This window comes from Equus przewalskii, chromosome 7 (genome assembly GCF_037783145.1).
Source record: "Equus przewalskii isolate Varuska chromosome 7, EquPr2, whole genome shotgun sequence".
NCBI lineage: Eukaryota > Metazoa > Chordata > Mammalia > Perissodactyla > Equidae > Equus > Equus przewalskii.
The window spans coordinates 8,622,171-8,649,700 of NC_091837.1; the positions used below are offsets into that span (position 1 = coordinate 8,622,171).

At 52.0% G+C, this 27,530-nt stretch overlaps 3 protein-coding genes and 1 long non-coding RNA gene across 42 annotated transcripts in view; 1 reads left to right on the plus strand and 3 right to left on the minus strand.

The window, feature by feature from the left end:
- EWSR1 (EWS RNA binding protein 1) overlaps positions 1–2,318 on the minus strand; it is a 26,536-nt gene extending 24,218 nt beyond the window's left edge. For 2 of the 3 annotated variants that reach the window (XM_070628631.1, XM_070628632.1), the window contains exon 1: positions 2,210–2,313. In XM_070628631.1, coding sequence (XP_070484732.1) covers positions 2,210–2,222 — 13 coding nt within the window. In that variant the 5' untranslated portion in view covers positions 2,223–2,313. Of the gene's footprint in view, positions 1–2,209 lie in introns of all 3 variants that reach the window. The other variant, XM_070628630.1, reaches the window with a different exon arrangement.
- LOC139084708 (uncharacterized) lies at positions 917–1,999 on the minus strand. Its single transcript, XR_011542347.1, has 3 exons — positions 1,665–1,999; positions 1,269–1,481; positions 917–1,052 (listed from the first exon to the last, which is right to left on the minus strand). It is a non-coding gene; the product is annotated as an uncharacterized lncRNA (long non-coding RNA).
- Positions 2,280–8,219, plus strand: RHBDD3 (rhomboid domain containing 3). 8 transcript variants are annotated; one of them, XM_070628665.1, is made up of 8 exons: positions 2,280–2,523; positions 2,987–3,139; positions 4,349–4,444; positions 5,030–5,219; positions 5,890–6,273; positions 7,246–7,408; positions 7,497–7,784; positions 7,871–8,219. In XM_070628665.1, exons 4-8 carry the CDS (start codon positions 5,072–5,074, stop codon positions 8,046–8,048), a joined length of 1,161 nt encoding a protein of 386 aa, XP_070484766.1. In that variant the 5' UTR covers positions 2,280–2,523; positions 2,987–3,139; positions 4,349–4,444; positions 5,030–5,071; the 3' UTR covers positions 8,049–8,219. The 8 variants fall into 8 exon arrangements, with proteins under 8 accessions (XP_070484766.1, XP_070484767.1, XP_070484770.1 ...); XM_070628666.1 differs by having other exon boundaries at positions 2,303–2,471; XM_070628663.1 differs by lacking the exon at positions 2,280–2,523 and adding an exon at positions 2,545–2,814.
- Positions 8,220–9,651: 1,432 nt separating this feature from the next.
- EMID1 (EMI domain containing 1) overlaps positions 9,652–27,530 on the minus strand; it is a 49,602-nt gene continuing 31,723 nt past the window's right edge. For 10 of the 30 annotated variants that reach the window (XM_070628645.1, XM_070628640.1, XM_070628643.1 and 7 more), the window contains 3 exons: positions 20,151–20,195; positions 13,883–13,973; positions 9,652–10,501 (listed from right to left, as the gene is read on the minus strand). In XM_070628645.1, the coding sequence (XP_070484746.1) occupies positions 10,377–10,501; positions 13,883–13,973; positions 20,151–20,195 (261 nt within the window). In that variant the 3' untranslated portion in view covers positions 9,652–10,376. Of the gene's footprint in view, positions 10,502–13,882; positions 13,974–14,954; positions 15,040–20,150; positions 20,196–20,503; positions 20,710–27,530 lie in introns of those variants that run through there. The other 20 variants (XM_070628642.1, XM_070628653.1, XM_070628650.1 and 17 more) reach the window with 5 other exon arrangements.

Genomic DNA, 27,530 nt, shown 5'->3' on the forward strand with positions numbered 1-27,530 from the left:
AAATTTGTTTCATGAGAACCTAAGTTATCTACCTACCTACATAAACATTATCATATGGCCTCAAAACCACTACAATCACACACTGGCCAGATTATTCAGCCATCAATTACGTTTTGTTTTTAACCCGCAAATGTGCAGCTGAAGACTTCACTAAAAATAACAGGCCAAGTTGAGGAGAGAGGGGCTGTGATCCCGGGGGGCCTCTGGAGAGCCGGCAATGTTCTATTTCTTGGCCTGAACAGTGGTTACTTGGGAGTTTGGGCTTTAATTCTTTGTTAAACTAGACGTGTGCTTTAGGTACTTTTCTATATATGCTACACATGAGGAAGAATATGTAACATTACCCAAGGTAGTGGCTTTTAGACACTTTAGGGCAGTCAGTAACCAAACGGTAGAGATTTAGAGCTTCAGACTACACAATGAGTTAAAGTCAGCATAGGGCAACTTTGCGGGAGCCCAAATACTTTGCTATAAGGTCACAAGTTATGGGCCTAAAAGCTGCTAGAACGTCTAGCCAAACTCCTCCATTTTGAAGGGAAAGGAAAGCAAAGTCCAAATAAGCTATGGGACTCCCCAAAGGTTCCCCAGCCAGGCCTACTGCTGTGTGTCTACATAAATCACAATTCTAATTCTAATACAGTACCTGGCGGTTACTAGTAAACAGAGTTTGAGAAAAAAGACTGAAAAACTGGCATGTCCACCACATCAAAATTTCAACATACACATTTTGACCCCCCAAGCTTTAAAAGAGAAGGGAGAGCGCACTCCCCCTTACATAATTCAAACAGTGCAGGGAAGCGGAAGGTGGAAAGGGCTCGAAGGAAGCATTTCCCACCAGGACATGCCTGGACCGTGGGATCTGAATCCTCGCTTGTAGGGGCACTCTGCACCCTGGCACCAACAGCCCAGCACTTACCCGCCTGTTTACCGACCACACAGTTGGGGAGAGTTCTTAGACTGCCCTTAAGTTGCCGGAGTCTTGATCCTTTTCGAATTAAAACTCGGAAGGACCCAGTGCTCTTCCTGCCTTCCCTCGTCTTCTCCCGCTGCCTCTAAGGCCCGGAGTTAGGCCGCCTAAGAACCTGCCCCATCCCACCAACCACGGCCGCCCAGCGCAAGCACAGACCGCGGGCGATGTCTGAGCTGCACTCAAACGCCGCGCGTGGCGGGACCCACCCTCGACATCACCTCCAAGCTCCCGCCGGGCCTTCCTCCCGAGGCCTCCACGCGCCTCCTTCCCCGCTTTCCCACCAGTGCCCGAAACACACAAGCCTGTCGCCTAATCGACGAGAACAAATGTGTGAGACGACGGCTCGAGCAAAATTCAAACGCCGACTCGGGCCTTTTGTTTCTCCCGGGTCAGAGAGACCAGAGATTTCTTTCGGGAGGGGTGTCTCGCCTCGCGATCCGGGCCGGCCTTATTATTCAACGGCTGTCCCCCGGCGTTCGCTGAAAAGTGGTCCTGGGAGGCCACTTAATTGCTTTTGGGGGGGGGAGGGGGAATTAGTAATTGTAAGAGCGAAGGAGCCCGGGGGCAGCCGACTGGGGGGCTTTGCAGGGGGGGCACGTTCCCTCTACAGCCCAGTCGGGCGGGGAAGTTCGGCTCGGGGCTGGACCCGCCGAGGGGGCGGTGCGGCCGTCAGGACCACGGGGCCCCCGCTCACCGGCCGGCGCCCCTGGGCCCACAAACCGCGCTGCCTTTTTTGTTGATATGCTTCCCCCCGGCTCCTGGCCGAGGCGGAGGCGCCCCTGGCCCGCGCCGCCTCCCTGGAACTAGGGTGGGAAGCGCCAAAGAGCGGCGGGCCTGCGGCTCTTCGAGCCGCCACCTCCGCTTTCGGGTTGCCGGGCTCGAGGCCCGGCCGAGCCCCCCCACCGCGGGGCCCGGGAGACCGCAGGCTCCGCCCACGTGGCGGGCGGCCCGGAGCGCGGGGCCCGACGGCCGCCACACAATGGAGACCACCGCAGGCCCCGCGGGTCCCCGCCGCCGCGAGCCCCTCGCGCGCTGGGGGCGCCGGAAGGTTCCAGAACCGGCCTGCGCGGTGGGGGGAGGGGTGGGGAACGCGGGCCCTCGAGCTCGTCAGGCCGCGGCGGGTACCTCACACCCTTCTCAGCAACTCCACTCAGTCGCCCCGCCACCCCCGGAGACGAGCGGGCCCCGATTTGGGCGACCCGGCCATCGCCGGCGCGACCGCAGTCCCACCACACTCACCCGTGGACGCCATTTTCTCTCCTTCCTCCTCGTTCTCTCAACGTCCGTCTCCCTCTCGCTTTCCCTTTAGGCGTCGCACTGCGCAGGCGCGAAGCCCGCAACCTCGGGCGCTACCATCGGGCCAGGCCACGGGGGTGAGGGAAGGAGGGATGAACCACAGCTTTCTGGTCCTTTCCGCCCGCAACTCTTGTCCTAATCCTTTCTAAAGAGCGCCGGACGTGACGCGCGGGCCAAAATAGTACCGAAAGGGCCGCAGCGGCCGGTGAGCGGGTTTTGGTATCAAGCCAGAGGGGTTCTCCGCACGAGGCTAAGGTGTAAGGAATGGTTACGTCCGCTGGCTCTAGGGACCGTCGCTGAAGAGTCTGCCTTGGAGGGAAACGGAGGCCGGCGGGAGGGCTGGGGGAAGGGACCCGGGCCTAGAACAACTGCTGACTAATCGGCAGGCGGCGGCGGAGGGGGTGGTGCGCCGGCCGGTCGACCGAGGTCACGCGCCCGAGTGCGAGCAAAATGGGCTCGGGGCGCTCGGGCCTTGGCGGGAAGTTAGAGTCTCGACTCCCAGCCGGGGGCCCCGCCCGGCCTTCCGGGGGCGGAGGGCGCGCTCCGCAGTGAGTACCCCGGCCACGTGGCCCGGGCCGGCGGGGGAGGGGGCTGAGGCCGGTGGGCTGGAGGGGAAGCCCCGAACGTGGCGCCTGGCCCGAGACCTCCCCCCCCGCCCCGTAACGGTCGAGCTTGAGAAGGCCCTTTCATATCCCCCATCCAATACCGTTGTTTTTACAGAAGGGGAAACTGAGGCCCAAGGAATTTGGGTACTGTTCCTAAAGTCACAAAGCTGAGTCCGACCTACACCCAGGGACCCCCACCCTCTCCATCACCTGGAAGACTCTTCCCCGTCCTTGTCTTCCCATTCTGTGCTCCTGGCTTCCCAGTAAGGTAGGCAGAGCCTCATGGTGCACAGCCCCATTTAATAGATGAAGAGACTGAGGCCCCGAGGGTTCAAGTCCCAGTTCTGTTTGTCCATGGGCAAATTCTTAACCCTTGCTAAGGTACCCAGAGAGGGGTGGTTGTGAGGGTGCAGGAGGAGGCTAGCAGTGGGTGCCCTGGCTCTGGATAAGGCTGGCACCTATCTGCCTTCTTGGACTCCACTAAGTCTGCCCAGGCAGGTGCCCAGGCCCAATGAAGGGCAGGGCTCACCCAAACCCCTCAGTGGGACCTGGAGCCAAGCTAATGTCTTTACTTCAGTGAACACATATAAAGCACCAGCTGTGTGCTGGGAGCACCCTGGGGATGAATAACAGGAGCACCCCCTTGCCCCTGGTTCAGACCACCTGCCTAGGGAGAAAGGTCAAGCTGTGCTCATCAGTTAGGATAAGATCCACAATGTGGGAGGCCAGAGGAGGGGAAGGGGACATCTGAGCTGGGCTTCAAAGGGTGAATAGGAGTTTGCCTGTTGGCGAGATGGAGGGAAGGACATTGCAGGCAGAGGAGCTTTCTGCATTTTTACTGCAGGAAACTGGCAGGTGCGTTTTGATGCTGAGGATGCCCTTAGCAAGGGAGCAGGTGAAGCAGCCTTGTCTCTCTGGGATTTTGCTTCCTGCCCTGTGAAATCCGCTCACTGGGAGTCCTGAGATAAGCCTGGCAGGGGGTGAGGGGGTTCCAGCAGGGCCTGGAGGACAGGCTGGATGTGAGGGGAGAGAACAGGGCAGAAAAAGCCTTGCCTCTGGGCAGGGAATTCTTGAACCAGCTAGGTGGGAGCAGTTGCCTCCATGTTGAGGCCTCCCCTTGTTGGGCCAGCTGGTGGCTACATCTGCCTCCCACAAGTAGCCCAGATGGCTACAGTTTATTGAGCAGCGACTGTGGGCCCAGCCCTGCATTAGCCCATTCCTTTTCCTTATTCAATGAGGAAAATCTTTTCTTTTCTTTTCTTTTTGCTGAGGAAGATTAGCCCTGAGCTAACATCTGTGTCAGTCTTCATCTACTTTATCTGTCGGTTGCCACCACAGCATGGCTGACGAGTGGTGTAGGTCTGTGCCCAGTGTCCAAACACGTGAACCCCAGTCGCTGAAGTGCAGTGGGCCGAACTTAACCACTACACCACAGGGCTGGCCCCAGGAAAGGATTTTCTTAATCCCCATCTTACAGATGAGGAAGGAGAGGCTCAGAGGTTGGAAAACTTGCTGAGGGATACACAGCAGGAAGAAGTGGAGTGGATACTAAAAGCTTCCTGTGAAAAGAGGGGTAAGGCCACAGGGGCTGTGCTCGGTGTCTCAGTCCGGTGTCACTTTGTATGCACTCAGGGTGAGGGACTCCTGCTGCCCCTCCTCCAGCCCTTCTGCCCCACCCCCTCCCTAATCTGCCTGCCCATTGACTGGCCTCACCTCCTCCGTCAAGGGCAGCTGAGGCCATCTGGAGCTCTAAGGCTGAGCACAGTGGAGAGGAGGAGGAAGGAAGGTGGCTGGTCTGCAACCTGAGGGAAGAGGGAGGCAAAGAAAAGCTGGAGATGGCCCTGAACTTGCTGTGGGGGGCTGAATTTTTGGGAGTCCAGGGCCCCAGCTCACCGTCCCTGGCCCTGTGCCTCCCGCCACAGGCTCCTCTTCAGGGCCCCTCAGGCCTGGTCTCTCCCCATCCTCACACATAGGCAGGTGGGATGGCAGGATGGCTAAGCACATGGTTAGGGCCCGAGCTCCTCCATGGCCAAGTTGCTGGACTTGCCTCTCCAGCCTTAGTTTCTACTTCTGTAAAATGGAGCTGTTGGTAGGGTAGTTGAAAGGAAGTCAGAGAAAAGCTGCAGAAATAACTGTTATTATTTTCCTCTACCCATAGCACACAGCCCGAAGACCACCCTTGACCACCTTCAGCCAAGCCATGCATGCCAGAGATCCCCCTGGCCTACCGTCACCAGCGCTGCCTCTCGCCTCCTCGGTCCTGATGCTGCTGATGAGCAGCTTATGGCTGGTGGGGGCCGGTCCCAGCCTTGCCCTGGCCCCAGAGCTGCTGCTGGACCCTTGGCAGGGTGAGGGCTGGCCACATGGGCCTTGGAGGAGGCAAGAGACTTGCTGTAGGGCCCCAGACCAGTTGGCAGGAGTGGTGTGCATCCTGCAGGGGTCAAGCAGGGATAGGACCCAGTGCCCCGGGGAAGGTCAGCCTTGGATGGGAGCCTGCCCAGCTCACCCACATCAAGAAGGGAAGGCAGAGGACCCAGGCAGAGGGGCCAGCAGAGGGGTGGGAGCCTGTGCGTAGGAATTCCTTTCAGACGACTTCCCTTTCTGATGGCTTCCGGCTTGCGCGAGAATGGGGAGGAGGTGCTGGGGGTTGGAGGAGTGACCCCAGTGACTGAATGCCTGTTTCCCGGTGATAACAGCAGCTTCCATTTACGTTTGAGAACCCAAATGATGCTCACAAAGGTTAAGTGACTCGTGTAGTTGGTTGCTCGTGGGAAGAGTGAGTGATGGGTCCGGCCTGTTCTGTTTCATACGGCAAGGGAGCAGCCACAGTGTTTGGAAGACCTCCGTCCCCTCCATGAGTGATTAAAGTGCTGGCAGTGCGCAGACTTCAGCTCCTGGAGAGGGGAGGCTGGCTTATCGGGTGGCCCTGGCAGAGTGTAATTCCCCACCTGGCACACCTGGGACAGCCTTTGGGGTTAGGGCCTCTAACCTGGCACATAAACCCCTTCTCTCTCTCAGCACATCGGCTGCTGACCCATGCTCTGGGCCACACGGCCCTACCCAGCCTGCTCCTGAGCCTGCTGCTCCTGCCTGCGCTGGGCTGGCAGCAGGAGTGCCACCTAGGTACCCTGCGGTTCCTGCATGCCTCCGCCCTGCTCGCCCTGGCCACCGGGCTAATGGCTGTTCTGCTGGCAGGCCTTGGGGTGTCCAGTGTAGTTGGTGGCTGTGGATACATGCCTGTCCACTTGGCCATGCTGGCGGGGCAGGCTTACCACTCTAGACGGCCCCATGGGGCACTGCCACCGTGGCTGCTGCCATGGCTGCTGCTCGCCCTGACCCCGCTGCTCAGCTCCGAGCCACCCTTCCTGCAGCTCTTCTGCGGCCTCCTTGCTGGTCTGGCCTGTATCCTTTGCCAGGGCCCAGGGCCCATTTGGACATGTGGGTTCTGTGGCTGGGCCCCCAGGGTGTCTAGAAAGGAAGTGGCACAAGGAGGTAGGCCCAACAATGCCGGGAACCTGTGCACACACACTCCTGTGCATCTCTGAGTCCTCTACCCAGGCTCTGGGCTGGGGACTGGGGAGCTCATGGCCAGGTGGAGGTGCTCATTACAATTTCAAGGGGAGCCGGGAGGGCTGAGGTGGCCCAAGGAGGCACCTACCCTGGACTTCCCTAGCAGAGGTGGCGTCTGTGCTGAGACGTGCAGGGTGAGGGGTTCAGGTGAAGAGACGTGGAAAAGGAGAGCGCGGGCCTGGCAGAGGGCTCAGAAAGTGGAAAGGCCAGGGGTGACGGTAAGCCTGGGGCTGTCTGGGCACTAAAAGGGGGAACCACCTGTGGCCGGTGGTGCAGGTGTGTTAAACACAGGCTCTTGCTCCAAAGAGACTTAATGCCTGTGGAGGAAAACAGTGCAGTCAGAGAGAAGAGTGGGCACAGGCTGACGCCTGTAGGCTTTGAGGATTGGGGACACCAGTGCCCAGGCCTGGCTGAAGCCTGGAGCAGGGGCAGCATGTTGCCCTGGCTGAGGGTAATAAGGGGGTGGGTCAGTGGGCCCAAGAGTGGGCCTGAAGTCACAGACCTGAGCAGGCCCACAGGGTCCTGGGAACAGAATTGGGCAGGGGGGGTGACTGGAACGGGATGAGACAGGTTTTGGGGTGAGGCATATCCGGCTCCACCTCTTACAGGCTGAATAGCTTCGGGCAGGTCCCTTTTTCTCTGAGCCTCCACTGCTGACTAGGGTGACGACACATCCCTTGCAGGGCCACAGTGAGGAGACATGAGGGAATGCCCGTCACACCTTTGGCACAGGGCAGGCAGTGTGGGCTCACCCCTGGCTGCTTTGGGTTTTCCTTGACCAGCCGCCCTGCCCCGGGCAGACAGATGCAGCTGGGGCCTTCCGGTGGCTGGAGCTCTCTGAGCGGCGGCTGCAGGTGCTGCAGGACAGCGTCACGTGCAGGGCCCTGGCAGCGTGCTGGCCACTCAGGCTTCTTCCCACCCCAGGCGGCCTGGCTGAGCTGCCTGTCACGCATCCTGCCGGAGTGAGGTGAGGGTGATGCCGAGGACACCATTCCTAATGGTGGAAGCTGTGGCAGTGGCTGGCAGTCAGGCCCTCTTCTGCTTCTGCTCTCCAGGCCTCCCACCCCTGGACCTCCTTACATGGCCTCCCCTAGCCTCTGGTCCCACAGTGAAGGCTCAGCCCCATTCCTGCCCGGCCTGGGGCCTGTGCAGCCGACCTGGGAAGGCTCCTCAGAGGTGGGCCTGGCCTCAGCCAGGCCCAGCTTCCCCCCAGGGACCCCACTGTGGGCAGCCCTGGATGAGCAGATGCTGCAGGAGGGGATCCAGGCCTCACTCCTTGAGGGGCCAGCCCAGGGTCCTGAGAGCCCACTATGGCTGCCTAAGTCCTCCGTCTCTTCTCTGCGGTAAGGCAGGGTGGGCAGGGGTGGGGTCCCCTTGTGTCGGGGCTGACGTGGCCCTGACACTCCCTCCTTGCACCCCTGTCCCACAGGCTGCAGCAGCTGGAGCGTATGGGCTTCCCCACGGAGCAGGCAGTGGTGGCGCTGGCAGCCACAGGCCGTGTGGAGGGCGCTGTGTCACTGCTGGTCGGGGGGCAGGTGGGCGCCGAGGCCCTGGTGACTGAGGGGAGGGACAGGCCTGCCCACTCCGAGGGCCCTGGGCCCCCCTAACACAGGCAGGCGCTCAGGTGACAAGACGCCTGGCCTGTGGGTAGGCAGCCCCAGCCCCAGCCTGTCTGCTGAGAGTCACAGTGGGGTGCAGGGGTATCCCCAGGGGCAGGAGGAGCCCCTCCAGCTCCCTGCCCTGGTACTAGTTAGAATAAAAACCAGTTCACTTTTCAACCTGGACCTCCTTGGGGGCCGCAGTTGTATCTGACTCTTCTGTGTTGGCATCATGGGGATGAATGAATGAATGAATGAGCAGTTGATAAATGACCAGTTGCAGAGCAGCTCCATGAAGTCCAGAGATGCAGTGTGACCATCCCTGCCCTGCCCAAAGCAGGGCAGCCTCTTCCTCCAGGAAGCAGCATCCCCCACCCCGGGGCTTTTGCTGGGCTGGACCCTTTGCCAAGGAACATTCTTCATTGCTCATTTCTGGTTTTCTTTGCATCACAACGAGTTAATCTATACCACCACTCATCTTTTTTTAATGCTTTTTGGTGAGGAAGATTGGCTCTGAGCTAACATCTGTTGCCAGTCTTCCTCTTTGTTTTTTCTTTTTTCCCTTCCCAAAGCCCCAGTACATAGTTGTAAGTCATTCTAGTTCTTCTCTGTGGGATGCTGCCACAGCATGGCTTGATGAGCTAGGTGTGCAGGTCCAGGCCCTGGATCTGAACCAGTGAACCCTGGGCCACCAAAGCAAAGCATGCAAAGTGAACCACTTGGCCACGGAGTCAGCCCCCCCATCTAATTTCTACCCATCCTCAGGTCTCAGCCTGCATGGACTCCTTCCTCCAGGTAGCCTTCCCTGATTCACCAGGAATATCTTCCCTTCACTGCCCATGGCCCCCAGTGTCCCTGCTAGACAGGGGCTGATTCAGTTGGTGGTTCGTGGCTGTGTGACTGCGGGGCCCTGTGGGCAGGAAGCAGTGGGTGGGGGTAGGGGTAGGGTGGGGGAGAAGCTTCCTCAGCTTTGAAGCAGCAGCTGCTCCCTTCTGGTCCCCTCAGTCCTGGCCCCCCCCCTAGGGAGGGGAGGTGTAGATGAGCCAAGAGGGCAAGAGGATGGCGCCTGGGAGTGCGTTGCTGATGGGCTGGGGGAGGGGGGAGGCACAGCGGGGCCTGGGAAGCTGGACTTTGTGGGGCCATGTAGGGAGCTGCATGTCCTGGAGCAGCCTATGCTCTGGTCACTGTGGGAGCTGTACCCAGGGCAGGGCCAGAGTGGAAAGGCCACGGAGACTGAGTCGGGGACCAGAAACAGACTGGGAAACCTGAGGGCCGTGCCAGTCTCGTTTTACAGGTTGGAAACCAAGGCTCAAGAGAGGGGAAGCTGGGGGTCACCTGGTCTAGAAGCTGCCCAGAGTGCTGGCAGCTCCGTGCTCCCCTGGCTTCAGAAGCTGCCATTGCTGGACACCTGGCCACAAGGTGAGGATGGCCCGAGCCTCTGCTCACCTACCCCCACACCCCAGCCACCCAGGTGATGGCCAGGCGAGCCTGGGCCCCCTGTGAGCCCGGCCTCACAGCCCTGCTTTGCAGTGGGCGGTGAAGCCCACATGAGAAGGAAGAGGCTCCTGGCCCTGCCTGGCTGCCCCCCATCGAAGCACACAGAGCAGACGGGTAGGGAATCAGGCTGGGGCCTTTATTGGCCGGTACACATCTACCTCCTGGCATCCATCACAAAAGTCTGTGGGAGTAGGTGGCCCCTTCCTCTCCATGCCCCCCACCCCCCCAACCAGGGACATGGGAGGGGTTGGGGGCTCTGGGGGCAGAACTGAGGCAAGGAGCCCTGAATGTCTGGTCAGATTAAGTAGCTTGACCTCAGGGTTGGGAACCCAGCACCAAATAAAAGGAGAGGAGGGGCGCAGAGGGCAGGTGGGCTCCTGGAGGTTTGGCTGGGGAGGAGGGGGCAGTAAGACTGCCCTCCCTCATCATCCCTGCATGTGTTGAGGACCAGGCAGAGCCCCAGCTCCTGGCTCCCTCAGGGCCTGGGGGCCTGGATGCCCAGGCTGCTGATGCGAAGGCAGAAGCCTCGAACCTGCCACCCCCTCCCTGTAGGCCTGCATCACTCCATTTCACAGAGAGAAACAGGCCCAGGGCCCTGAGCAAGGTCTCAGCTCTCATCTGGGCCACCCCTCCCTCTCAGGCCCCAGTCCCTGCTCAGCCTCCTACGAGGCAGATGTGCATGGGGTGCCAAGACAGACCTGCCTACCCAAAAGCCTGGGTGGCAGAAGGGACCCTGAGGACATTAATAAATATGGATGGGCAGTCCCTGGAGGCAGCTGGCCAAGTCCTGGCTGGGAAGGGAAGCCTGGCCTGGCCTACCCCGAGGGGCCGCCACCGCCCTCAGCCTCTCTCGTTGCGACTCCTGGGGGCCACGATCCGGTAGTTGGCCACGTGTCCTCCCCTCTTGCCCCGCAGGAGGCTGGGGGTGCCCATGCCGGCAGGGCCTTCCCCCGACCCCTCTGGTTCTGCCGGAGGGAAGGAGAGAGGCTGGGTTAGTGAGGTTTGTGTGAGGCACCCACCTCCCCTTGGCCCTCTGGGGGCTGGGGCGACAGGCACCCTGCCAGGTGCACTCTGCCCTGGCATCCGGGCGGCAGAGCTGTGGGAGAGAAGGGGGTCTGCAAGCTGGTTAGTGTCCCCTCCCCTGGGAATTATTAGCCCCCAACCCAATAAGCACTCAGGGCCTCTATTTGATTTTCCCTGTCGAGTGGGGATAAATGAACAACCACGCTTCTGAAATGCTTTGCACATAGTTAATGCTCCATAAATAGGATAGCAATTTTTTTCTTTTCCACATTTTAGGGTGAAAGTGTGCCCTGAATCATCCCCATTTCATAGCTGGGTAAACTAAGCCCAGAGAACAGACTCACTCTTCTTCTCTCCTTGGGTTGGGCGACCTGGAGTGGGGAATGGTTTAGGAAGGCCAGGCTTTGCCACTGACCTACTGTGCAGCTTTGGGCAAGTCAGACCTCTGTCAGGGCCTCAGTTGCTCATTTCTAAAACCAGGTGACAGTTCCAGACATACTCTGAGGTTCCAGCCAACCGCAATAATTGAAGTCATTTTAAATTTGGGTGTGGTGAGATATGCCCCGACCTGGAAATAAGCTGACCCTCAAGAGTTAAACTGTGAATAATTGGCATTCTGGCCACTGGGAAAACTCCTGCCCATCCTTCAAAACCCAGAGCGGGACCTACCTCCTCTGGAAAGCCTTCTATGATTATCCCCTCAGTCCCTCTCAAAGTTAAATGAGGAAATCAGAAAGATGGGCTGTTTCTCTAGGAGGAGAGGAATGCTCAGGGAGCAGAGCCCCAGGATGGAGGACTCGGCTGAGCCTCCAAAGCCCCATTCATAGGACAGACACTTGGACTCTGGGGAGCACCAGCTTCCCACTGAGGGCACTGCCAGGGGGTTGGGCTATATCCTCACAATCATAACTGTCCAGCTCCCTGACCCTGTGTGCCCCAGCCTCTCATGCACCTCTGGGCTGTGCTTTGGGGTCCCTGGGGCAGACAGCCATGGTCTGTCTGGGTCACAGTAAAGGGACATTCATGTCCTAAATCAGGGAGCATAGCAGGAGGGTGGCACAGAGTTAGCTCGGGCTCCTACGTCAGCTGGGGGCAAGTCCTGGCCTTGCTACGTCCCAGTTATGTGGCCTTGGGCTCGTCACAGAACCTCTGAACCTCACCTGGAACTGCCGTTGTCACACCCTTGTGGTGTTTAACGTGACTAGGAGTGGAAAATGCTGGTTATTATGGTCACTAGGTTGGTGTGTTTTCGACCCAGGCCTCCTGCAGGTCTAGTCACTGTGAGTCAGTCATGAGACGCTGTTCTGACATGACCAGATTTGGGACCCTTGGTCTCCCCTGGGCCCCACTCAGTGCCTGGCCGAGCAGAGCTGTCAGTGAACCTTTGTTGATGGACCCAAAAGAGCCAGCGCTTTAGAGGACAGACCTGGGGTGGACCCCTGGCCTTACCGCCACTATCCCTCCGAGCCTGAGGGAGTCATGCATGTGAGCCCTCTGAACCTCTGTCTCTTCATCTGTAAAATGTGCGCCCAACTAGCAGGCTTGTTGAAAGGATTGGAGGTGAGCAGCGTAAATCCCCCAGCCTCAGTGGGCCAGATGTGTGACAGCTGTTACTATCATCATCATTATTGATTAGAACCTTTAGCACCTGCTGTGTACTATGGGCCAGTGGGAGGGTTCCAGCTTCTTCTCTGCACCTTCCATTCCAGGCCCACAACCCGAGCTGGCTCCTGGGACCACTCTCCCAGGGTCATGGCCACAGAGAGAGGGCATGGGCCTTCCCTGGTGACCAGCACTTCCTTCCTGGGCTGTGGAGACAGAGTTAGCTGAAGGGGGGCAGGGTACAGATCCAAGGCCACAGGGACCTGAATGTGTCCCTTCTGGCTCCCGCCCCAATCCTCCTGAGAGAGGCGGTGGAGGACACCTGGAAAGGTGCTGAGAGCCTGGGATGTGGTCCTTGGTCCCTCCTCTGTGAGAGGGAAGGAGGTCTGGGAGATGGTCACTGATGTTTCTAGAACTTAGAGAAGCCAGGTGGCATGGTGGGAGGGGCTTTGGAAGCAGACCACACACATACCTTCCAACCTCCAGGCCTTTGCCCATGCGGGACTCTGTCAGGGTTGCCCTTCCCACCTTCTGGCACACTCGTGGGGACCTTCTATGACCCAGTGCGAGTGTCCCGTCTTCCAGGAAGGCTTCTGAGCCCCCGGCTCCTCATGCCCATCCTCTGGTGCTCCTGTACCCCATGGCCTTCATCTCTCCAGATCTGGAGGATGCCCTGCCACTCGACGGGCAGCTCCCTAAGGCAGGGACCTTGGGATCTGCTCTCTGGGGCCCCAGTACCTGCCCAGGCCTGGCGCTCAGTAGGTGCTCCCTACAGTTTTGCTGAAGGAAGGAGGCTTGGCTCTAACCTTAGCCTTCCTCCCTGCTTGGGCCTCAGCTTCCCCATCAGGTTGGACCTGATGTCTGAGGCCTGTGTGCACTGATGCCCTAGGACTGGGCTGTGAGATGTGGAGGCTGGAAGTGGGAGAAGGGTGGCTCCTGAGGCCTCTTAGCAGGTTGGTGAGAGATGGGGCTCAGCCTCAAGGGCAGCCAATCCCAGCCTCTCTCCAGGGCCAGGCTCGGACTCCAGTTTAATGGGGACCTCCTTGAGGACACAGGCACAGGGATGGGTACTGCCCACTTGGTGTCTAACCTCCCTCTGTGCCTCCCCAACCTAGCTTCAAGAACCTTCTTAAACTGGATCCTGCCAAATCCTCTGGCCTCAGCTCTTACCCCTCAGCAGCTTCATGGAACAATCCCTCTAGGCTCTCTCTGGCCTATTGGGTTTTGCCCATGCTTTTCCTTTGCCTGTTCACTCACCCCTGATCCTTGCCCTTCAGGTCTCCACTTAGATGACAGCTCCTCCTCCAGGAAGGCCTCGCTGAGTTGCCCTCCCCCACCCCCCAGCCTGGGTCAGAGGCACCTCTGTGCTCTCCTGGCTGCCTGGACTCACTCTGCTGTGGTTCCTCACCCTGGGTTTAATGGCCAGTTCCAGGGCTCCCCTCCCCCCTGCACCCTAAGCTCCATGAGAGCAGGACTGTGTCTGTCTTATGTGTTGAAGCCTGTGTCAGCAAGGTGCCTGGCACAGAGCAGGTGCTCATTCACTCAAGAACTAGTTACCGGAGCCTTCCCTATGCCAGGCACTGTCTGCTGGCTAGCAACAGGACTGAAGAATGAGTGTCTGCTGGCCTGGGTCCAGCACTGGGAGGTGTCTTCTGTGTCCCCAGGCCCTTCCCAGGCCCTTCCTGGAAGGGGCTGCCCCTGCCTGCCCACCCTGCCATTACCTGGCCAGATGATGGCTTCCAGCAAGGTGACCCGTCTGGCCAGGAGCTCCAGCTGAGCCTGCTGCTGCAGGAAGCTCTGTAAGCTAGGAGCCTGATGGGAGATCGAGAAGAGCAGACGGTGCAAGTCCGGCCTCCGAGGGCTGGGCCGGGGAGCCGAGGGTGGGGCGTAGGGGCCAGGCGCCAGCCAGCTTCAGCAGGAGCATGGGGTGTGAGTCTCTATTGAGACCTTGGTCTCCCCTTCTAAGTGGGGACAGGCCTTGCTTGGCTCCTCAAGTGAGTAGATGAGTGGAGAATTGGGGGTGAATGCCTGGGGTGAGGGTTTGGCTCTCTCAGGCCACTAAAGGGACCCGCAGGGCAGGTTAGGAGGACCAGAGGAGGAACTGAAACTGTAAGGGGGACACCTGGGGCCAGGAGGGCCTGCCCTGTGAGAGCCTCTGGGGGCTTATGGGGGAGGAGGGGTCAGAACTGGTGGGTGCTGTATTACTCAGAGTCCCCTGGGGCCTGAGCCTGGCTCTGTCACCCACAGTCCCCTGCTCTTTGGGAGTCTAGCTCCATGACCTATCCTTTTGTGGGCCTGGAGACTGGCTCTGTTACCACGATTTCTCTAGAGCTGAAGCCTGACTGGAGTCTGGATCCATTACCCGTAATCCTCCTGTGGGCCTGGGCTCTGACTTTATTACCCACGATCCCCTGCACTGTTGCAGTCTGGCTCTGTTACCCACAATCCCCTGCTGGTCTGGAGTTTGGCTCCATTGCCCATAATTTCTTCCAAGCATGAAATCTGTCACCTCTGCTTCCCCTGCAGGCCTGGAAACCACATTTCCCACAACGCCCAAAGGCCCAAGTCTGACCACAGGGGTGGGGCCCGGGTTTCTAGGGTCCCTCCTTCACCTGTGGAGTAGGGACCAGTCATTGAGGGATGGGTGGTCTTGGCCTCTCAGGTCCCCACCTGCTTGGGGCTGGTACCTTCTCCAGCCTCACGACTGGGCCCAGGCAGCTCGACCCTGGAGGGCCTGGGGAAGGCTGGCGGGCAGGGGCTGGGCTGTCTGTCCGTCTGTCTGTCTCTACTCACCATAGAGCCCAATCATTGTTTCCAAGATTAAAACCCTCTCAGCTAAAATCTTCAAAGCCTCGCGTAGTTGGTGCAACCCCTCCCCCTGCGGAGGAAAGAGACAGATGCAGCCGTGAAGGGGGCAGGGGAGGGGGCCCTGCAAAGCCTCTTGGTGGCCCATGCCCCACCCTCAACATGCACCTGCAGACCCACACCACCTGCCACAGCCCAGGGGCCACAGACAGCCAGGACAAGACCAGGAGAGGACAAGAGGGGGAAAGGCAGGCAGAAGCAGCCCCCTCAGGACGTCCTGATGGATCCCACCTGGCTGCTCTCTCCCCACACCCCTGCAAATTCCACTGCCCAGGGGTCGGGAAGATGCTAGTCCGCAGGGGCAGTGCTGCTGCCTCAGAGCCTGACACGGAACCTGCCACGGAGGTTGTCACAGAGCCCTGCCCCCCCCCCCATCTCTGTTGCCTGAAACCAATGGTTCTCACATTACTGATGCGATGGCCCACCTGTACTCATTTACTTAATACTCTTTAAACTGACTCACTTTTTGCCTTCAATACTATGTTAGTCTCACCCTAATTAACTCCATCAGTGGGATCACGCTACTTAATATCCTTTCCATTCACGTCAAAATGAACATATATGAGTAGAATTAGAAAATGTTTGAGTGGCATCGCTGTTGGGAAGCTGGGCTTAAAAGGATGGCACAGCCAAGGCTCTGGCCCGGGGGCCTGCTCCCCAGTGCTGCTCACCTTGGGCTCACCCCTCCCTGGGCTCTGACTACTTCACGTCCATGTTCTGCACCTCCAGGAGCCCGGCCCTCAGCCCTGCCCTCTCTTATCAGCTGCATCTCTGAGTCTCCAGGGCCCAGGCGCAGGGATGTGGCAGCAGCCCCACAAAGCCCCTCCCTCAGGTCTCCCTGCTCTGGGGCTCCCCACTCCCAACCGGTGCCAGCTGCTGCCCAGGGCTGACTGCCAGAGACCTCACCTTTGCTCTCCCAGTCTGTCTCTCCTTTCCTTCCCCAGCATAGGGTCCAGGATCTTGCCAAAACTCCATACTCCCTCACTCCTTCCTCTTTCCTAGTCCAGACTAAAGCCATTTCCGGAATGCAGATATCTTAATCCAACAAAGCACCAGGACAGCAAATAGACTTATTCCAGCCCTGACACATCTGAGAGTGCCTCTCGGCGTCCTTTTCTTGGTAAGATTAAAGGAAGGGAAGACGTATAATATGCATCTTGGTACACCTGGAATCCAACCCTTTAAGGTAGCTGTTCCCACAAAAAACATCTAACAACCGAGAGGACCCTCAACATGTCCGTAAGCCTGCTGCGGCTTTGCTGGGACGTCCGTTACCATGCAGCTCTCCTGTCCACTTCGCATGATTGCACGACCCTCAGGCCACTGACAGGCCATTACAGCCTAGGGGTCATGGAGTCACCATGGGTTGCACACCAGAGGAATCCCTCTTGAAGTCCTACAGGAGCAGGATCTAAAAGTGGATAACCTTCGAAAATTACGTTGAGCCACTCCCGGCAGGGACAGTGGGACCAGCTGCCATCATGAGGCTCCTATTGAGATGCAGTGAGAGGGCACCACATGCCTCGCAGTGCTCCTGCCTGGAGTATTCCACCTGCATCTCGTCATGAGGGAACAATCAGACAAATGTAGACGGTGGGACATTCACAAGACCAAGTCAAGAGAAAGACGAAAAGGGCAGGGGGCCTGTTCCAGATTAAAAAAGAGACTAGAGATGTGACAACCAAATGCACTGATGAATCTTGATTAAGTCTTGGATTAAAAAAAAAAATCTGCTCTAAAAGGCATTTTGGGGACATCTGGTAAAATTTATATACGTTATATATGAAATGGCCTCATTTCATGAACTCAATGTCATCTTTCTTAGGTGTGACAGTGATATTGTGGCTCTTTGGGAGAACGTCCATGTTTTTTCAAGATATACACTGATGTATCAGGGGAGATGTAGCCGAGGTTTGCAACTTCCTTTCAAATGGATTAGAGAAAACGGTCTGTAAATATTTAAAGAGAGAAAAATAGAGCAAATGTGGCAAAATAATCATAATTGCTCAGTTTAGAGGAAGAGTAGGAGGATATTCATTGTACCAACTTTTCTGCATATTTAAAAATTTTCAAAATAAAAATCTGGAGGAAAAAAATGTAAAAAAAAAGTTCTGATCTTTGGATCTCTTTCTAGATGGGTGGCCTGCTGTTTGAGCTAATGATGCCCCAGTCCCCTCCCGGTCAGGCCTGATGTAGGGCCTGCTGGACACCTCCACTCAGCTGTAAGAGAGACATCTCCCATTTCCCATGGACAGATCTCAGCGGGTCTGCTTCTCCTGGCTCTCTTACACTACTGGAAAAGTCTCCCTTAACTTCTCGCTCCCCCCCTGCCCCCAGCCAAACCAGCACTCAAGTGTCTCAGCTCCACGGAGAGCTGTCCATCCTCAGTGCCCCCCTCCAGGTTCCAGCCCCACAGTCTCTTGCCAGAACGACCACAACAGCCTCCTGCCTAGTCTCTCTCTTTCTGCATTTCCCATGTTGCCACCTTCTCCCATTCATTCTCCACAAGGAAATCAGAGCAATTTTTCACAAACAAAAATCTGACCACATCACTCCCCTGCTTATAAATATTTCAATGACTCCCCACTGCCCGCAGAACAAAGTTCAAACTCCTCGGTATGACCTCTGAAGTTCTGAGAGCCTCTTTGACCTCCCTTCCTGTCACATTCTGCCACTCCAAGTATTTGCAGCTCCTCGAATGCCCCAGGCTTACTCTTGTCCCAGGGCCTTTGCACGTGATGTTCCCTCTCCTCTGCCTGAACACCCTCTGCCTGGTTAATGCACCTTTCAGGCCTCAGCCTGGGTTTCCTCCTCCAGGAGGATGCTAAATCCTCCGCGGTCACAGCTGAGCTCCCCTTGGCTTGTTGCTGCTGTTTACTGGACTGTTTCCCTCACCCCACTGTGACCACCCTGAGAGCGGGACTGTGTCCAAATGGCACCTACGTCCACAGTGCCCAGCCAGGGGCCTGGCACCACCAAAGAGGCACTTGGGGAATGTTAGCTGGTTCCCCTGGTCCTGGGAGCCGAAAAGTCTGGGCTTCAGTTCCAGCTCTGCCAACAACTCGCTCTGTGGAATTGGGCCTCAGCTTTTCCTGTCTGTGTATGGGGTACGAGCTTTGGTCTAGACCAGCTAGCTCAGCCCAAACGCTCTCAGGCAGTGCCTGCAGTGCATCCCCATGAGCACTGGGTGTCACTGCTGAGCCGCAGCCAGGCCAGTGGCTCCGAAAGCTTTACTAAGTGGGGCGTGGTAGGTGGAGTGTGTATAGAAGCCCTCAGGGCCCTTCCCTATGCTGGACCTTATCCCCACCTGCCCCCAACAGAGCTGATCCCCCAGCCCTCAAAGCCTCATGCAGCCCCCAGCCCAGTGGGTCCCCTCCCAGGCAGGCAGCAAGCAGGGGCAGAAGGGCAGGTGGGTGAGGGGGAGGCAGGTGGATGGGCAGGGGCCCTGCTACCTCTTAGGGGGCCCCTCTCACATGTGGTCCTGAATTTGAGGCCTGGTATGGGATAGTTCAGGCACCTGCTCTCCTGCTGGGATCCCCCCATGCAGGGATGGGGCTGCCAAGCCTAATTCAGCCGTCACCTCTCCTCTCCCATCTCTCCTGGTCTGGGTGAAAAATGTGTTCCCAGACTAAGGGTCTCTGGGGGAGGCCAGCGAAGGTGCCTATGGGTAGCAGAGGGTTGGACTCACATGGATCTATCTGACCCCTAGCCCAGCTCATGTCCATACTGGCAGTAGGTTTAAGAGGCTCTGGAGCCACTGGGGGTGGGGGTAGGGGGAGTGGAGGCTAGGAGAGGCTTGACAGAGAGGTAGCAGGACCCCAGAAGTCATGGTAAGACACGGGGGAGGGTTCGTGCAGGGTAAGGGGCTCCCACGGCTGTATCCATCACTGACCCCACAATCAGGAGCAGAGAGGGCAGAGCAGGCACTGGGTGCTTCCCATGTCTTCATTAACTGGTGCCTGCTAGGAAGTAGGGCATCCCAGCCAGACTGCACCAGGGAGAGGGGTGGGGGTGGGGGGTGGGGCACAATACCAGCCTCCAAAAGAGCTTCCCAGTTGTCTCTCCTGTAGGAGTGTCTGCCCCCACCCCATCCACTTTCCAAATGTCTCCTATGTCAGTGATGGTTTCCAGGCCCCAGCACTGTGGGGCTTTTGGTCCTCCCCCCATGTGTCTCTTGGGTGGGTAGAGTTCTAGGCCCCGAAATTCATTCGCTGCAACTATCTCCAATAATTGTGTTTCTAGGACCCCACATGTGGTTTCTAGGTCTCTTTCCCCATTTATTCTATGTCTCCTGTGTATGTGACATTTTCTAGGCCTCCCCTCCCATTCTTCATGGGCTTCCTTTGTGTATAGTGGTATCTAGACACCCTCATCTCATTTTCTATGGTTCTCCCATGCATATGACAGTTTCTAGGCCTCTCCTCCCACTCTTCATGAGTCTTCTATGTATGTGATGATGTCTAGAATGTCATGTTAATTATAGGCCTTTTGGGTATAGTGGTGTCTATCCAGGTCCCCTGACCTCATTTACCATATACAATGTGTACGTGATGGTTTCCAGGCCTCCCTTCCCATGCTTCATGGATTTCCTATGTGTATGGTGGTGTCTAGGTCTCCTATCCCTTTTATCAAGGGTCTCCTCTGTACCTCAGTGTTTCCAGACCTCCCTTCTTATGCTTCCTGGCTTTCCTAAGGCTCCCTGTCCTGTTCTTCTGTGTAGAGATTATGCTCATGCTTCCCTTTCTTCTGCAGACAGGGGAGCAGAAGCCAAAGCCCTTGCTGGGAGGGGGCGATGGAGGCAGGGGATGCAGTCTGGACTGGGTCAGCCCCAACCACCCAGGAGGAACAGGCAGGGTCACCCTGGCCTGAAAAGGCCACAGAGGGAAGGCGGAGACAGGGACAAAGACAGAGACAGAGAGCAAGGGGTCTGCTGACAAGGCTGGCCCTGCCCAGCTGGGAGGGACAGGATGGAGGAGGCAGCTAGGGCTGAGATCTATCAAGGCTCCTCCCTGGGAGACCAGGTTGCAATGGAGACTTGGATGGGGTGCTCCCACTCCAAAATAATCTCCTGAGTGCCCAGGGCAGGAGGGGGCAGCAGGAGGTCAGTGCTGGGTTGGAGCTTACCCAGTGGCTCTTCTCACCAGGGTCTCCTTTGGGGCCAGGTTCTCCCTGCAAGGAGAGATAGAGGAAGAAGCAATGAGAAAGGGAAGGAGAGAGAGGAGAGGGAAGGAAGGAAAGAAAAAGAAAGACACGCACACAAACATTGAGAGACGCTGAGAGATTGAGAGACAGAGACAGAGTAGCTTGCATTGGACTAACACTATCTAGTGTTAATGCAAAAAACAACTGAAGGCAATAAAAAATGATAAAGAGCAGCCAGAAACTGGAGGATAGTTGACCTTTGAAAGAAGGGAACTGCATTGGGTAAAATTGGCTGAGGGGGCTGGCACACTCCAGCCCCCTCAGCCTGGCAAATGACTCAAGCAGAAAGCTGTAGTCTTATTGGCCTGAGAAGTCAGAGGTTGCAATCGAGACTGCCAAAGAAGGAGGAAATTGAGGGGAAACAGTAGAAAGCAGGGTGCCACAGCAAGAGAGTGAAATCGGCATAAATACTCCCCTCTAATCCTTGGATGGTCCGTGAACTGCCCATCCTAAAGTCACAAAGTTGAGTCTGATCCACACCCTAGACCAAAAATCAACACTCTTCAGAGGAAGATAACAGAATCCAGATTCTGTGCACTATATTATCTATATTTTCCAGTATGCAATAAAAAATTATTAGACATGTGAAGAAACAGGAAAATGTGACCCATACTCAGGAGAAAAATCAGTCAGTAGAAACAGATCCATGGCCAACCCAGATGTTGGAATCAGCAGACACGGAGTTCAAAATATCTATGATAAATATATCAAAGAATATAGTAGAATTTATATGATGGATGATAAGATGGAGAGTTTCAGGAGAGATGTGAAAACTGTAAAAAAGAATCAAATGGAAATTCTGGAAATGAAAATGATAATGCTTGAAATAAAAATTGAGTAGTTGGAATTAACAGAAGATTGGCCTTAATAGAAGAAAGAACCAACTAACTTAAAGACAGGTAAATGCAATAATTCAAACTGACACACATAGAAGAAAGATTTTTTAAAAAATTAACAGAGCCTCAAAGACGTGAGAGAGTATTAGGTGTAAGTAGAATTCCAGAGGGACAGAAGAGAACAACAGGAACAGAAAAAAAATGTTTGAAGAAATATCAACTGAATTTTTTCCAAATTTGATTTAAAAACAAAACAAGACACATTTCTGGTTTCTGGTTTAGTATATAAAGAGCTTGGAAGTCACCATTCTGTCCTAACAACAAGTAAAAACCTGAGCAAACTGAAAACTCAACAACTCTTCTTAGAGCCATCAAAGAAGTGAGGTCACAGGGCAAAACACTGCCCCCAAAATTGTAGAGACAGATAGGCAGATCACAATTTACCGGAGCAGAAACCTCCCTGGGAACCAGTCCCAGGCTAGGAGAACATAAACATAACTGACAACGTGCTGGAAGCTCAGTGTAGACAACTCTGAGAGTTAAAAATTCCAGGGGGACCCAGTCTTTGGGGGGGTTCCCACACTTTTGTGAGTTTTACCTCCAGGAGCTCTATCAGGTCCTCAATGTCAGAGAAAAATCTCCTTGTGTTTTTGGCAGGGGGACAGGCAAAAGGAACCATCTTGAAATATGCCAGATCATTCTGTTCTTCTTAACAAGGCCTGCCCTCAGAAGAAACTATTTATAACCACAGCCTAACCTACTGGAGTCTTATCAGAGCCTAATCGACCTGGGGGTAGGGAAATACTCGAGTCCAGCCCCCTTTAGCCAACCTGTCCCACCTAAGGAGGAAAACAAAACAAAATAAAACCGAGAAATGCTGGTGAAATTCAGAGTCCAGCGTCCAGGGTAACAGGAAGATAGAATGCTTCTTCTCTCCCCACACCTCACAGCTACATTACTAAAGGCATATTTACTGCAGTTCCTTTCACCCAGGACATCATGTCTACCTTTCAACCAAAAATTACAAGGCATACATAAAGGCAAAAAACATGGTTTTAAGAGATTGAACAAATATCAGAACCAGAGTCAGACATGGCATGAATGTTGGAATTATCAGATGAGGAATTTTTTTAAAAGCTATTATTAATATGCTAAGGGCTTTAATGGAAAAAACGACCAACATGCAAGAACAGATGGATAGCGTAAGCAGAGAGATGGAAACTTTAAGAAGGAATCAAAAAGAAATGCTAGAATTCAGTTGAAGGTCCTCTTCACAGGGTCAATTAGCTCAGGGCAATCACATTTTCCCCAGGCCTCTTAAGAACTACTCCAACTCTAGCAAAAGGCCTTATTTCTGTTATTAGGAGCCATGGTCCAGAAACACAAACCCAACAGGATTTCAGCCATTTATTTACCAGATCATCCTCTCCTTGAAGTTCTACCTAGAGCAGGAAAAAACAATAAAAACACTACCTGCAGTCACAAGTCCTTCAGTTTCCTGGCCAAGATTTCATACTCCCTTAAAGAAACCTTTCAAGGAAGAAGTGACAGGGGAGGGGCACATGGGGGACTTCAAAACTACTGATAAGGTTCTATTTCTTAAGCTTGTTGGGCACACAGGCATATGATTTAATATTATTTAGACTTTTCAGGTTAAAAGATATTTTGCATGTATATTTCAAAAAGAGAGAAAGAAATGCTAGAGATGAAAAAAATTGTAACAGAATGAAGAATGCCTTTTCAGGGTTCATTAGTAGACTGGACATGGCTGAGGAAAGACTCTCTGAGCTTGATAATATGACAATAGGCACTTCCAAAACTGAAAAGCAAAGAGAAAAAAGACTGAACAAAGCAAAACAGAATAGCCAAGAACTGTAGGACGACTAGAAAAGGTATAACATACGTGTAATGGGAAGACCAGAAGGAGAAGAAAGAAACAGAAGCAATATTTGAAGCAATGATGACTGAGAATTTCCCCAAACTAACGTCAGACACCAACCCACAGATCCAGGAAGCTCAGAGACCACCAAGCAGGATAAATACCAAAGAAACTACACCTAGACATATCATATTCAAACTTCAGAAAATCAAAGATAAAGAAGAATTCTGAAGGAAGTTGGAGGAAAAAACACCTTACTTACAAGAACAAAGATAAGAATCACATTCAACTTCTCCTCAGAAACCATTAGAGAAGATGAGAGTGGGGTGAAATTTTTTAAGTGTTGAGAGAATAAAACCAGAAACCTAGAATTGTGTACCCTGTGAAATTATCCTTCAAAAGAGAAGTAGAAAGAAAGACTTTCTCAGACAAACAAAAGTTGAGGGAATTTGTTGCCAGTAGACCTGCCTTGCAAGAAATGTTAAAAGAAGTTCTTCAGAGAGAAGAGAATGATATAGGTCAGAACCCTGGATCTACATAAAGAAAGGAAGAGCATCAGAGAAGGAATAAATGAAAGTAAAATAAAACCTTTTATTTTTCTTATTCTTAATTGATCCAACAGATAACAGTTTATTCAAAATAATAATACCAAAAATGTATTAGATCATATACATATATATACACACGTATATATACTCTTACATATGCTTGTGTATGAATGACAGCAATGACACAAAGAATGGGAAGGAAGAACTGGGAATATTTTGTTATTGTAAGGCACCTGCAACAACCATGCACCAGTATAGTGTTATTTGAAAGTAGACTTGGATTAGCTGTAATTCTATATTGTAAACACTAGAGAAATCAATAAAATAAGTAAAAAAGGAAGTATAACTGACATAGCTAAGAAAGGAGAGAAAACAGAATCATATGAAATGATCAATTAAAACCAAAAAAGACAGAAAAAGTGTGGAAGGTGAAAAGAGGAACAAAGAACAGGGAAACAAATAGAAAACAGTAACAAATATGGTAGATATTAATCTAACTATATCAATAATTACTTTAAACATCAATGGTTGAAATACATCAATTAAAAGACAGGGTTATCAGAGTGGATAAAAAAAACAAGACCCAACTATATGTTGTCTACAAAAAACTCACTTTAAATGTAAAGACACATATAGATTAAAAGCAAATGGATGGAAAAGGATATACCATGCTAACAGTAATCAAAAGAAAGTGGGAGTAGTTATATTAATTTCAGACAGAGCAGACTTCAGGGCAAAGAAAGATATCAGGAATAAAGACAGACAATACATAATGACAAAGTGATCAATACTCCATGAAGGCATAACAATCCTTAACATGTATGCACCTAACAACAGAGCATCAAAATACATGAGGCCAAAGCTGGTAGAACTGCAAGGAGAAATAGATGAATCCACTATCTATTATAGTTGGAGACTTTACACCTTCTGTCAGAAATGGACAGATCCAGCATGCAGAAAATCAATAAGGACACAGTTGAACTCAACAATATCATCAAGCAACTAGATATAGTTGACATCTGCAGAGCGCTTCATCCAACAACAGCAGATTACACATTCTTCTGAAGCTTACATGGAACATTCACCAATACAGACACATTCTGGGCCATAAAATATACCTCAACAAATTCAAAAGAATAGAAATCATACAGTGTATGTTCTCAGACCACAGTAGAATTAAACTAGAAATCAATAAAAGAAAGATAATTGGAAAATCCCCAAATACTTGGAGATTAAACAATACACTTCTAAATAACACATGGATCAAAGAACTCTCAAGAGAAATTTAAAAATATTTTGAATTAAATGAAAATAAAGTGAGGTGCAGTAAAAGCAGTGCTTAGAGAGAAATTTATAGCACTGAATGCTAATATTAGACAGGAAGGAAAATCTAAAATCAATAATTTAAACTTCCACCTTAGGAAAGTAGAAAAAGAAGAGCAAATTAAATCCAAAGACAGCAAAAGAAAAGAAATAATGAAAATCAGAGCAGAGATCAATTAAATTGAAAATAGGGAATCGAAGAGAAAATCAACAAAACCAAAAGCCAGTTCTTTGAAAATATCAATAAAATTGATAAGCCCATACCCAGGAAAATTAACAAAAAAAGAGGAAAGACACAAATTACTAATATCAGAAATGAAAGAAGGAACATCACTACAGATTCCCTGGAGATTAAAAGGGCAATAAAGGAATATTATGAAAACTCTGCCCATAAATTTGATAACATAGATGAAATACACCAGTTCCTTGAAAGATACAATCTTTCAAAACTCACACAAGAAGAAATAGACAATCTGAATATGCCTATACCTATTAAAGAAATTGGATCGATAGTAACATTTCAAAACAGAGAACACCAGATCCAGAACTGCTGAATTCTACCACACCTTTAAGGAAAAAATTACGCCAATTCTCTACAATCTCTTTCACAAGATAGAAGCAGAGAGAATATTTTCCAATTCATTCTATGAAGCCAATATTCCCCTAATACCGAAACTAGACAAAGACATTATAAGAAAAGAAAACTATCGACTAATATCTGTCATGAACGTAGATGCAAAAATTTTCAGCAAAATATTAGCAAATTGAATCCAACGATGTATAAAAAGAGTTATACACCATAATCAAGTGAGATTTATTGAAGGTATGCAAGTCTGGTTCAACATTTGAAAATCAATTAATGTAATTTGTCACATCAACAGACTAAAGGAGAAAAATCACAAGATCATTTTTAATAGATGTAGAAAAAGCATTTGACAAAATCCAACAGCCATTCATGATAAAAGCTCGGCAAACCAGGATAGAGGGGAACTTCCTTAACTTGATAAAGAATATCTACAAAAAACACTTCTAACATCTTACTTAATGGTGAGAAACTCAAAGCTTTCCTGCTAAAATCAGGAACAAAATAAGCATGTCCCCTCTCACCAAGGCTTTTCAACATCATACTGGAAGTCTTAGCTAATGACTAAGAGAAGAAAAGGAAACAAAAAATAGACAGATTGGGAAGGAAGAAATAAAATTATCTTTGTTTGCAGATGACAGGGTATTCTACATAGCAAATCTCAAAGAATTGACAAAGAAATTCTTGGAACTAATAAGTAATTATAGCAAGATTGAAGGATACAATGTCAATCACTTTCCTACACACCATCAATGAACAAGTGGAATTTGAAACTAAAAACACATTGTCATTGACATTGGCACCCCCAAAAGTGAAATACTTAGGTATAAACCTAACAAAATATGTACAAGATCTATATAAAACTCTGATGAAAGAGATCAAAGAAGAACCAAATAGAGAGAGATTCTGTGTTCATGGATAGGAAGACTCAATATTGTCAAGATGGCAGTTTTCCCTAACTTGATCTATAGATTCAATGCAATCCTAATCAAAATCCTATCAAGTTATTTTGTGGATATTGACAAACTAATTATAAAGTTTATATGGAAGAAGATCCAGAATAGCCAACCCAATATTGAAGAAGAACAAAGTCAGAGGACTGACACTATTCAACTACAAGACTCACTGTACAGCTACAGTAATCAAGACAGCGTGGGATTGGTGAAGGAATAGACAAACAGATCAACGGAACAGACAGAGAGCCCAGATATAGGCCCACACAAATACAGTCAGCTGGTTTTTGACAAATGAGCAAAGGTAATACAACGGAGCAAAGACAGTGTTTTCCACAAATGGTTCTGGAACAAGTGGACACCTACATGCAAAAAATGAATCTGGACACAGACTTTACACCCTTCACAAAAGTTAAATCAAAATGGATAACAGACCTAAATGTAAAGTGAAAAACTATAAAACTCCTAGAAGATAACATAGGAGAAAACCTAGATGATCTTGTTTATGGCAAGGCCTTTTGTAGATACAACACCAAAAGCATGATCTGTGGAAAAAATCATTGATAAGCCAGACTTCACAAAAATTAAAAACTTCTGCCCTGCGAAAGAGAATGTCAAAGGAAGGAGAAGACAAGTCACAGACTGGGAGAAAATATTTGCAAAGACACATCTGATAAAGAAGTATTATCCAAAATTACAAAGAACTTTAAAACTCAACAATAAGAAAACAAACAACCCAATTAGGAAAGCATTTGCACAGCAAGGGAAACCATCAACAAAATGAAAAGGCAACCTATGGAATGGGAGAAAATATTTGCAAACGACTTATCTAATAAAGGGTTAATATCCAAAATGTATAAGGAACTCATACAACTCAGTAACAAAAAAAACCAAATAACCCAATTAAAAAATGGGCAAAGGACCTAAATAGATATTTTTCCAAAGAAGACATACAAATGGTCAATAGGTATATGAAAAGATGCTCAACATTACTAATCATCAGGGAATACAAACCAAAGCTGCAGTGAGAAATCATCTTACACCTGTTAGGATGTCTGTTATTAAAAAGACAAGAGACGGGCCGGCCCGGTGGCACAGCAGCTAAGTTTGCACATTCCACTTCAGCGGCCTGGGGTTCACTGGTTTGGATCCCAGGTGCAGACCTATGCACCACTTGTCA